Source organism: Phragmites australis, chromosome 1, assembly GCF_958298935.1.
Source record: "Phragmites australis chromosome 1, lpPhrAust1.1, whole genome shotgun sequence".
In the NCBI taxonomy this organism is placed as follows: domain Eukaryota; kingdom Viridiplantae; phylum Streptophyta; class Magnoliopsida; order Poales; family Poaceae; genus Phragmites; species Phragmites australis.
In genome coordinates, this window is record NC_084921.1 from 3,157,434 (window position 1) to 3,168,756 (window position 11,323).

The window sequence follows — 11,323 nt, forward strand, 5'->3', positions numbered from 1 at the left end:
AATGCATGTGTTGGGATTGCTATCTTACAAAATGAGTTATATTTGTTATCACTACGTGATGAAGTAAATGTTATATGTGATAGTGAAAACGTATCCTCGTCTGCGGATGTAAACAGAAAACGAAAGCGAACTCAAGATGCGTCGTCGAAATTATGGCACTGTCGTTTAGGCCATATTTCGAGGGGGAGAATAGAGAGACTAGTAAAGAATGATATTCTTCCTCCATTAGAGTTCGCAGACTTAGAGCAATGCAGAGATTGCATAAAAGGAAAATATGTAAAGAAAATTAAGAAAAATGCCAAACGAAGCACAGGAATATTAGAAATAATCCACACAGACATATGTGGTCCATTTCCTGTGAAAAGTGTGGATGGTTTTGACTCGTTCATAACATTCACAGATGATTACTCCCGTTTTGGCTATATTTATCCAATTAAAGAAAGAACAGAAGCATTGGATAAATTTAAGATATTCAAAGCAGAAGTTGAGAACCAACACAGTTTAAAGATTAAGATAGTCAGATCTGACCGTGGAGGGGAGTACTACGGTCGTCATACCCCGTATGGACAGATTCCTGGACCTTTTGCAAGGTTCTTACAAGAAAATGGAATAGTAGCCCAGTATTCGACACCGGGCGAGCCTCAGCAAAATGGAGTAGCTGAAAGGCGTAACCGTACCCTGATGGATATGGTGCGTAGTATGATGAGTTACTCATCCCTACCATTGGGTCTATGGATAGAAGTATTAAAGACAGCAATCCATATTCTCAATAGAGTACCAAGTAAATCGGTGCCCAAGACACCGTATGAGTTGTGGACAGGGAGAGTACCCTCACTAAAGCATTTACGTGTGTGGGGGAGCCCAGCTGAGGCCAAGGTGTTTAACCCAAACATTGGGAAGCTAGATCCCAAAACAGTTAGTTGCCATTTCATTGGCTATCCTGAAAAATCGAAAGGTTATCGTTTCTACTGCCCTGATAGACATACAAAGTTTGTGGAAACGAGACACGCAATCTTCCTAGAAGATGAGATGATGAGGGGGAGCGTGGTAGCTCAAGAGTTTGACCTTGAGGAGAAGCGGGAATATGTGCCCACTCCGTTGACTCATGAGCCATTCTTCTCACTACCCGTTGTAGCTGCACCGACAGTGGAAGACACTGTGATGCAAGCACCTGTGGTTGTCCCTCCTGTGGCAACAACGAATGAAGATGTGGAACCTGTGCTTCAGGAACCCATGGAAGCTATTGCCACAGATCAAGGGGAGCAACAACAGCCTCAACTTGAAAATGTTCCAAATGTGGAGGCTCCTAGAAGGTCTCAAAGAGTGAGAAGATCAGCTATCCCTGACGATTATAAAGTGTATAACATCGAAGAGTTTCAAATGGAAGGTGATCCTACCTCGTTTGAAGAAGCCATGAGAAGCGAACACTCATCCAAGTGGCTTGAGGCCATGGAAGATGAGATAAGATCAATGAGTGCCAACGAGGTTTGGGACTTAGAGGTAATTCCTAAAGGAGCCAAAACAGTGGGCTGCAAATGGGTCTACAAAATAAAATATGACTCCCAAGGGAATATAGAAAAGTATAAAGCGCGACTTGTGGCAAAAGGCTTTACGCAAAGAGAAGGGATTGATTACAATGAGACCTTTTCTCCAGTCTCATGTAAAGATTCCTTCAGAATCATAATGACGCTGGTAGCCCACTATGATTTAGACTTGCATCAAATGGATGTAAAGACAGCATTCCTTAACGGGGATTTAGACGAGAGTGTCTATATGGCACAACCGAAAGGCTTTGTCGTAAAAGGAAAAGAACGTCTGGGATGCCGCTTAAAGAAATCCATTTATGGGTTGAAACAGGCTTCAAGGCAGTGGTACTTGAAGTTTGATAAGACAATAAGACAGTTTGGGTTCAAAGAAAATGTAGAGGACAATTGTGTATATTCAAAGTTTAAAAGTGGAAAGTATATCTTTCTGATCTTATATGTGGATGACATCTTGCTTGCGAGTAGTGATGTCAGCCTAATGAAAGAAACAAAGAAGTTCTTGTCCTCGAACTTTGATATGAAAGATCTCGGTGAAGCTACATATGTTCTGGGAATTGAGATACACCGAGATAGAAGCAAAGGGGTATTAGGACTGTCACAAAAGGCATACATAGAAAAGGTCTTGAAAAAGTTCAGTATGCATAAGTGTAGTGCCTCACCTGCACCCATAGTCAAGGGCGATAGATATGGGGATTTTCAATGCCCAAAGAATCAATACGAGATCGATCAAATGAAAGTGGTACCATATGCTTCAGCTGTCGGGAGCTTACAGTATGCGCAAGTTTGTACACGCCCTGACATAGCTTTTGTCACCGGGTTACTTGGCAGATTTCAAAGTAATCCAGGACCAGAACACTGGAAATTGGTAAAGAAGGTCTTGCGTTATTTGCAAGGCACAAAAGGCCTCATGCTAACGTACAGAAAATCAGATTCCTTGCACATAGTAGGGTACTCGGATTCTGATTATGCGGGAGATGATAGAGAGTCCACGTCAGGGTACGTGTTTACTCTCGCAGGAGGAGCAATATCATGGAAAAGCTCCAAACAAACCGTCACTACATCGTCCACAATGTATGCCGAGTTTGTAGCATGTTACGAGGCAACGGGGCAGGTGAACTGGCTAAAGAAGTTCGTACCCGGTTTAAAGGTGGTTGACGACATCTATAGACCACTAAAGTTATACTGCGATAATTATCCGGCAGTACAGTACGCTCACAACAATAAGTCAAGTGGTGCTGCCAAACACATTGACATAAAGTATTACGTTGTGAAGGATAAAGTCCGGGATCAAATCATAAGTCTCGAGCATATAAGTACAGCAAGGATGCTCGCGGATCCGCTAACGAAAGGCTTACCACCCAACGTGTTCAAGGAACATGTAGCCGGCATGGGGTTAAGGGATAGCCTGTGATTCCTGGACTACTAGGGCCCAAAAGTCAAAGAATCTGTTTCAAAACAGAGACGTGCTTGTAGCTACCAAATCTATCGTCGATTGACCGTGACGATGAAGTATGCTCTATGCAACTATCTGTGATGGAATGGGATAAAAGTAAAAGTTTAAAAGTAAAAGTGTAGAGTGAGATCAAGGGGGAGAATGTTAGACTGATCTCTCACTAATTAAGCCCAACGGCTTAATTAGAACCTTGACCCGCGCCCTGATCGGGGGCGTCCAGCCCATTTTGGCTGGTGGGCCCCCGTCGCCAGCGCTATAAAAAGAGGTGGGGGCCGGGGCGCTCGGCACGAGGTTCACCGCGCCGCTAGTCACCCCACCGACACCTAAACCCTAACCGATCTAGAGGAGAGGGCGCTGTGCCGACGGGAAGCTCCACCTGGCCCTCTGCGTCACGCCCTGGACTACGTGCGCCTACGTCACCATCGTCGGACGCCGGCGAGCCCTTCTGCCCCGACCGTCGCTGCCCTAGCGCAGAGCTCCACCGACGAAGCAGAGATGACGGGTTCTAGCAACCCTACTCCAACCACTGGAGTCTCAGGTATGAACCCATCCATCTCCCCCCTCTCTCTCTTCTACTCTCGGTAGTGCGGTCATCAGGTTGTTGAAGATGAACATCACATTGCTAACAGTGCACACTAGAGGAGTGAAAATGCATATGGTTTCTCAGGAAGTATATCTAGGCAAGAATTCTCTGTTCAGGCGACATTTTTCTCCAAAGATGGAGCCACCTCCTGACTACTGGTTCAGAATACTACCTTAACTTCATGCTTCCATCACCTTTCTGCCTGCTTATATTTGCCTATTGCTCACTAATAAAAGGTTCCACCTATTGCACATGGCTTCTGTTACAAAATATTTAATTTTACAAATGCAATGCAACAGTATTGCGGAACAGACCTGTAGATATGTGCAAGCACAACAACTGCAAGTCTCTTCTCCACATTCGTGCAATTTTCAATTTCATTTTTTTGCGATTAATCACAACTCATGCTCAAAATTATTAACAAAGATCTAACACAAATTTATGTTATATATTCTAGCATTCCTTTGGTAAATTATGATGCCACGTATGTTACAATTCTTCTCAGGATAATAAACCTGACATTAATTTCATCTGTGTAAACAGGTCATCGTATGCATAGAAACTGGGGAAAAAATTGGACTATTTTCTTCATCTGTAGCTTTGTAGTATTCACGAAGATCAGAATATGTTACTTTTTTGCAACAGAACCGTGGTTATTGTGGACACAAAAATCTTCTGCATGTGATCTTCCTATCTACTCAGAATTGCCTCGTTTCACCTAGGACCTGATAAATGTGAGGCTAGAGGTGGAAATGATGAAGCCATTTTCCCATCATTACCATTGTTGGCTGGAACTATAGCTACGAAGTTGAATTCTATATTAGGTTCAAGGTTCACTGTACCTTCCAGTACTTTGACAACAACTGACATTTGAGGCCTCTTCTTGTAATCAATCTGCAAACACCACATTGCGAGCTTCATCATCTGAATAATTTCTTCCTTGTGCATTTGCATTTCATCACCATTCTTATCAATCAAATCTACCAACTGATCATTCCTTGCCTTTTCCTGCAATATGCTAATGAGATGAACGCTTTCTTCAGGTTGGGAATAATCGAGATTCTTTCTTCCACTAATGATTTCCATGACCACTACGCCAAAGCTATATATGTCAACTTTCTCAGTGATTTGTGATGTCAACCACTCGGGAGCTAAATATCCAGGAGTGCCTCTCATTCTTGTAATCACTTGGCTCTTATCCGATATATATATATATATATATATATATATATATATATATATATATATATATATATATATTCCATGCACATGTGGTTTGTATCACCGTTTGGACCAGCTAGTGCCTGATGCTAAAGGCCCACGTTATTTGTAGCTCTATTTCTATGATACGAATGAAACATTGTCACACCGAGTACAAAGGTCTCGCATTAATCTCATTAGAAATATTCTACGCATACTAGAAAACAACCCTTATATGCAGATATTCAAGTGCATTGGTTATGTTCCAAACCTAGATGAGTATAGGATTGAACTAAACACAAGCGTCACTCCGGACCAGCGAAGGTACAATGCACTCACAGCTTCTCAAGTGGCTACGATCTGGATTGAAGGGAATGACCCACACAATACCTTTGATAGAAGTATTAACATGTATGGACAGGGAGACCGACCATGAGATATCAAAAGCATATCATGGTTGCTCTGACCTTTTTGTGTATCTTTTATTTTTCCCTAGTGGGGAAACTGGATGAACTCGTTGGAAGTCGTACGATGGACCACCTTTAGGTGATCAGGCGAATAACCTGGATGCCACCCAGAATGATTCTATTGAACAAGAGGAACATTCCATAAAAAAATGTTATAGGTATATGTACTTTACTTACCACTTTCATTCCATAAAAAAATGTTATAATATTTTGCGTAGAGTTCAACATATTTATTTGTACACATATAATTTGTTACTAATATACTTGTGCTCCAACCTTGATCCAAATGATAAGATAATCCAAAATCAGAAAGTTTTGCGCTGAAGTTGTCATCTAAGAGGATATTTTGTGGTTTGATATCCAAATGAGCAATTCTCTGTCTGCACTCTTCATGAAGATAAGCTAGACCTTTGGCGATGTCAGTGATAATCCTGCATCGTGTATGCCAATCAAGGGGAGTATTGTCATCTCGGCAATAGATCCACTTGTCCAATGATCCTTTGGACATATATTCATATACTAGGAGTCTGTGGGATTTCTCTGCACAGAAGCCAATCAATCTCACCAGATTGATATGATGAATGTTTCCAATTGTCTCAACTTCGGCCAAGAATTCCTTCTTTCCCTGAACAGCTCGATCCAGCTGTTTTACAGCAACTTTCTGCTCGCCTACCTGCCCCTCAAAAACGGAACCAAATCCTCCTTTCCCAAGCGTTTTACTGAATTGCTCGGTTGCGACTTTCAACTGCTCAAATGTGAACCTACTGGTCATACCAGATACTTCCCCAAACTCGTCATCACCATCTCTACGTTGATATCGCCTCCAGAGAACCACTGAGGTTATGATGATCACAATGAGTAAGGAAATGACTCCGGTAAGTGTGTAGCCAACAATTGCACCAGCACCAACCCTTTTCTTTCCTGTGGATGTAGACCTATTCACTGGCGCATTCGAAATCGAGGGACCAGGACTAGGAGGTGAATGTGTGATCTGCACCTTAAGGTATGCAGAAGAACTATAATGAGTTATTTCCTTCTGATTTACCTGCAACGAAAAGAGTTGTGTTGGCAGGTAACAGGAGCCTGTAGAAGTATCGTCAGGATCGTACTGAAAGAGTGCAGCCTTGCAGGAGCAGTTCCTCAGGCAGGCCCCCTTGCAACTCTCTTCATCGATCATTTGAGGCAATGCGGCCGTTGAATCTATATAATTGAAGTAAGAAACATTACTTAGAGCAAGGAGCCGGTGGTCTTGCATCGACGCGCAAGAAATTGGAGTCACCGGCGTGCATCCGAGGTTAGTCCTGCGGTCATCAATCTGCTTGAAGTATGTCGCATTGCTGTCAATTGGGCATGTACACTGCCCACTGTCGCAGATGCCGTACTCGCCACAGACAGTCGGGTAAGCACAATCATCTACTTGCCCCTTCAGAATGTCATGCACCGCCGGCCACCCTTCCACCAGTCCAATATACCGATACAACTTCAGGTGCCCGTCAGATTCGAGCCTTATGTACCCCATCCCCGGCTCGCCGGACGCCATGTTCGTCTCTAGAGTTGCTACAATCTCAGAGGAGGATCCAAAGATGGCCACGGAGTCATTTGTCAGGGTCATGTAAGTTTTCCTGCTTCCGGTTCCGGCTGCGGTCACCGTCTTTTGGTAGTACAGTTGAGGAGGCGAAGATTCAGCAAATGCATATAAACCATCAGCGCGGACAGTGATATACAGCTGATTGCTGGCCGTCCAGTTGGTGGCGGAGGCATTCGGTGTTAACCTCATCCCTTCCACCAGTGGCTGGCCCGGGAGCAGAGTATCCGTTGGATGGTTGAATGACTGCCACAGTAGCGCATTATTGCGATTGAAGAGCACCAGGTTGCCGGACTTGGTCACGGTCATGCCGGCAACTGACTGGCCTGAGGTGCCGGTGGACCAGACGAGGCTTCCATCGGTGTCGCGGAGCAGCAGGTCGCCGCTGGCCGTGAAGCTGAGGGTGGCGTTTTCACGGACAAGGTGGCCACGGTTCGCAGACCAGACGATCTGCAGGGTGCCTGCGTTTGGCAAGCTGAGGTAACCCCCGCTGTCGACGTAGACGATGCAAACGCCGAAGAGGAAGGCTTTGCATGGGGTGATACAGTAGAAGCACGCGGCGTAGCAGAGGCCTTCCTGCGGGGGAACTTGGATTGACTGGAGGAGGAAGACGCTCACGGACGTGCCGTCCATGTAGTCGAAGGACAGCGCGCCATGGTTTGCCGCCGTCAGGCTGACGGTCCAGCGGGTGGAGAGGTTCGCGGATGCCGGCGTGGGGAAGGGGACGCCCTGCGCATGGACGTGGACGGCCGGCGCAAGTAGACGCGCGACTGCAGCGGCCAGGAGCAGGCAGAGGAGGTGTGAAGGAGGCATTGAGCATGAGGAAGTGTCTGTCACAGCAGTTTGGAAAGCTCACATGACTAACAGGGGTTGATCTTGAAATGTGCAGATGACAAGTGGAAGTTTGAGTGCTTGACGGGGCAGCGGTCGACGGTCCAAGTGTCACAGCAGTTTCGCGAGAAGGCGTAGCGAACGAGTCAGAACCCGAGTTCAAGATTGGAGGCGCCGATCGGTGTCATCGGTCCATCGCATTTGGCAAAGCCGCGTTGGATCAGGGAATAGTATGTGTAGGAAGATGCGACTAAGGATCATCTTATTTTATGTTACGTGGAATCGTGGATGCGGTTCAGCCAAGACGGTTTTCGTTGGGCCGGCGTCCGTGTCAGCCGGGCACAACTCGACTCACGCAGCCATGCCCTGTTTTGTTCTGCCTCCAGCGTCCAGTCTGGATTTGATCCAAGGGCGGTCTATTTTTTTCTTTTTTGTATTGCTACGGTTCTAGCTTTAGCTGTAAAATACTAATCTACAGTGTTACTATGATTTGGTTCATTTATCAGGTAGCCTAAATTTACTCTGATCGCTTCCATTGCTGGCTGTTGGTATTTGGTGAACGCGCATTGATGCATTGAGAAAACAAGGCCACACAAGGCCAAAGTTGAAAACTAGACTCGTGAACTGGATTACTCCTGCCGAAAAGTCGCGCGCCCTTCAATATTTTGCTAGTTCGATTAGGATGGGAGCCAAGGAACATGAGCTGCAGTCGTAAAAGGTAACGCGGCAAACTCCACATCGATAAAGAAACTATTTTTTGGACCAGCAGAAACTATTGCAGGACTGGACACACGACCTTTTGCCACCACTGAATTTACATATTTTATGGAACTTCTACCGAATGCAGTTCATGGCACTCGACCGTGGTCTTCGTCGAGGAGCTCGAGGCACTCGACCATGGTCTTCTCGAGGAGCTTGAAGCACTCGAACATCTCAGGGACAAAGCCGTCGGGCGGCGGGTGCTTCCTGGAGACCCTGGCGGAGCACTTCTGCCACTCCTTGTCCGGCTCGTACCGGTGGAGCTTCTCTTGTATTATTTTGAATGGATGTCAGGATTTAAAATAAATTCTAAAAAAACGAGACGTTTGTTTTAATCATCCAGCAACAAAAGAGATGTTGAAATATGTGTCGAATATGTGTACATGGTAGGTTACAGATAGACTTAAGTTATAATTGAGTGAGATTAGGATTAGAGTTGTAGTCGAACTCCTAATTCCGGGTCTTTAAATAGAAAGCACCACCATTGTAACCAGAGTTAAGATAGAAACAGTGGGAAAGGAGCGCCCGTAGTCATGCCTCGAGAATGTAGGCAATTTGGTCGAACCTCATTAAAAAATATCGTGTCTTGTGTGTTGATTTTGTGCTTGGCTTGATGATCCTGGTGATACTTCCGCTAAAATCCTAACAAGTGATACCAGAGCCATGAAGAAAAATCAAGGGAAGACACGAGGATATGTTTCACACCACGCAAGGCTTGCACGGGTCCGGGGAAGGACGGCGCAAGGTGGAGCATGGCGGCGATTGACGATTCGGTCAGTGGATTCGGACACTTCAAGCGTGGTGGCTTGAATCGTTCGATGGACTGCATCAACGGGGATCCGTCCAGACGTGGAGATCGGGTTGATGGCGGCTGGTGGCTGCTGTTCGATAGGGGTTGGTCAGACGTGACGCCCAAGTTCGACGGTGCGGCTGGAAGGCGTCGCGGACAAGGCGGCGACTTTGATTCACGGTCTGATTGACAGGCGGTCAATCCAAATCGAAGCGGTTGTTGTCTGCTCAAGGTGGAGCAGCGACAATGTCGGAGGATGAACTCCACAAGCGGGGATCCGGAGGGACCCCTTTGAGATTCGGCCGGGGGATGGTTCTGAGTCTGCCTCGTGGGTGAAATAAATGGGAGTAAATGAGATGCAGGTGGAGTTGGATGATCGAATGCAGTAGGAAGTAAATGCTCAGGGGATTTTAGACAGGTTCGAGCCGCACGGAGCGTAATACCCTACTCCAATGTGTATGCTATAAATGCTCTGAGAATGTCTCTCTGTGGATTTGCTGTGTTACAAGAATGTTTGTCTAAATCTAGAGCTTCGTGAGCTTGTCTTGGTCTTGGAGACTTTGCTGTTCGTTCGATGTGTTCGGTTGCTTCTTCTATGTCTCTCGTCTCTGATTCAGGCTTGGTTTCGCCGGGGAGCCCGCCCCCCTTTTATACCCGTCGGGGCGGTAGAGTGCCCAGAAAGGATGGCGCGAGTTCCAAGGCGTCATAAATAGAAAGCAACCATCATGGGCTGCAGTTTGAGGTGACGGGGAGGGTTGAAAACGTACCCCTGTCCGGTCTTGTTCGTCATCATTCTGCTTTTTCAGCGAGTGCTACGGGGAGGGCCCACCGGGTAGCCTCCGAGCAGCTCCGCGTGCCCGCCCGGTCAAAGCGAGCCTGACACAGCAGGGGGGCAGGCGTCACGCCTTGAGCCCTGTGACGTTATCCCGAGGCGCACCAGACGACACGCGATGGGACCCGTGCATTAAATGTCCCCACGCCTCCCTGCCAGACCATGGCAGGGACTGACAGCAAACGTGGAGGAGTGGTTGGAAGTGACAGGCCACGCGCCCTCTTAAATGCAGCATCGGGCCTTGTCACCAATTGACACCTCACCGCTGAGCTCTTGTGGGAACCACCGGCGAAGGACTTCTCAGGCCCTCGGGGAACTGTGAGTGCTCAGGGGCTACTGTTCACAGCCTCGAGCACTCTCTCCCGGATATACCCTTTCTTGGTCCTCGGGGAACTCGGGTGCTCGGGGACCACTATTCATGGCCCCGAGCGCTCTCTTCCGGTACTTAACTGCTTGGGTCCTCGGGGAACTCGGGTGCTCGGGGACCACTGTTCATGGCCCCGAGCACCCTTTCCTGGGACTTGATCTTCTCGGGTCATCGTGGAACTCGGGCACTCGGGGACCACTGTTTATGGCCCAGAGATAATCTCCGAGGAAGGGCGCCACGTGGCACTCTACTGTCCTGGCCTCGGGACTCGGGGACCCCCTGTTCCCATGTCACCGACAGACAACGATGACGAAAGTTATGGTGGACTTTGGAGGTTGCGAATGCGTTCGGGATTACGAAGCGGCGCAGGTGCGCGTGGAAGGGTTGCGCAGCAGCAGGCAGTTTGGCGCGGCCTGGGCGTGTGGCGAGTTCGGCGCCATGATGGATCAGGCAGCCGGTCTGCTGGCCGTGGTGCGTGGAGGCCACGTCGGATGCGAGGATGACGGCGCTGGATAATATGGCTGCATGTGGAGTTGGCGTACGACGGCTGAGAACACACAAGAGACCGAAAGGAACCTGGAGGATCGACACCGGTTTTGTTTGCTACGTTAGTCCAGATCAATTGGCGTTGGTGCTGTCGGTGATCAAGTCAAATGGTGCATGCAGGAGGGCTCCACGTGTATTAATGCACATGCAAGGAAAAGATGCTTCACGTGTATTAGTGAATGCAGTCTGTTCATTGCATGCATGTATTAATGCTTCGGCTGGAGTGCTCGGCGGATTAAAAAAAAAGGAAGAGGCCAACAGCAGCGCTGAGGCGGCTGGCCTGGTGCGGGAGGCTTGGTTCAGCCAGCAGGACAAGGCCTGGCGCAGGAACACTCGGGAGGCACGAGACATGCAGTAGGCGGCTAG

At 47.5% G+C, this 11,323-nt stretch overlaps 1 protein-coding gene across 1 annotated transcript; it reads right to left on the reverse strand.

Moving 5' to 3' along the window:
- Positions 1–5,416: 5,416 nt before the first annotated feature.
- LOC133930271 (G-type lectin S-receptor-like serine/threonine-protein kinase SD2-5) lies at positions 5,417–7,754 on the reverse strand. Its single transcript, XM_062376916.1, has one exon. The coding sequence runs from the start codon at positions 7,643–7,645 to the stop codon at positions 5,417–5,419; it is 2,229 nt and encodes a 742-aa protein (XP_062232900.1). The 5' UTR covers positions 7,646–7,754.
- Between the last annotated feature and the right edge of the window lie 3,569 nt (positions 7,755–11,323).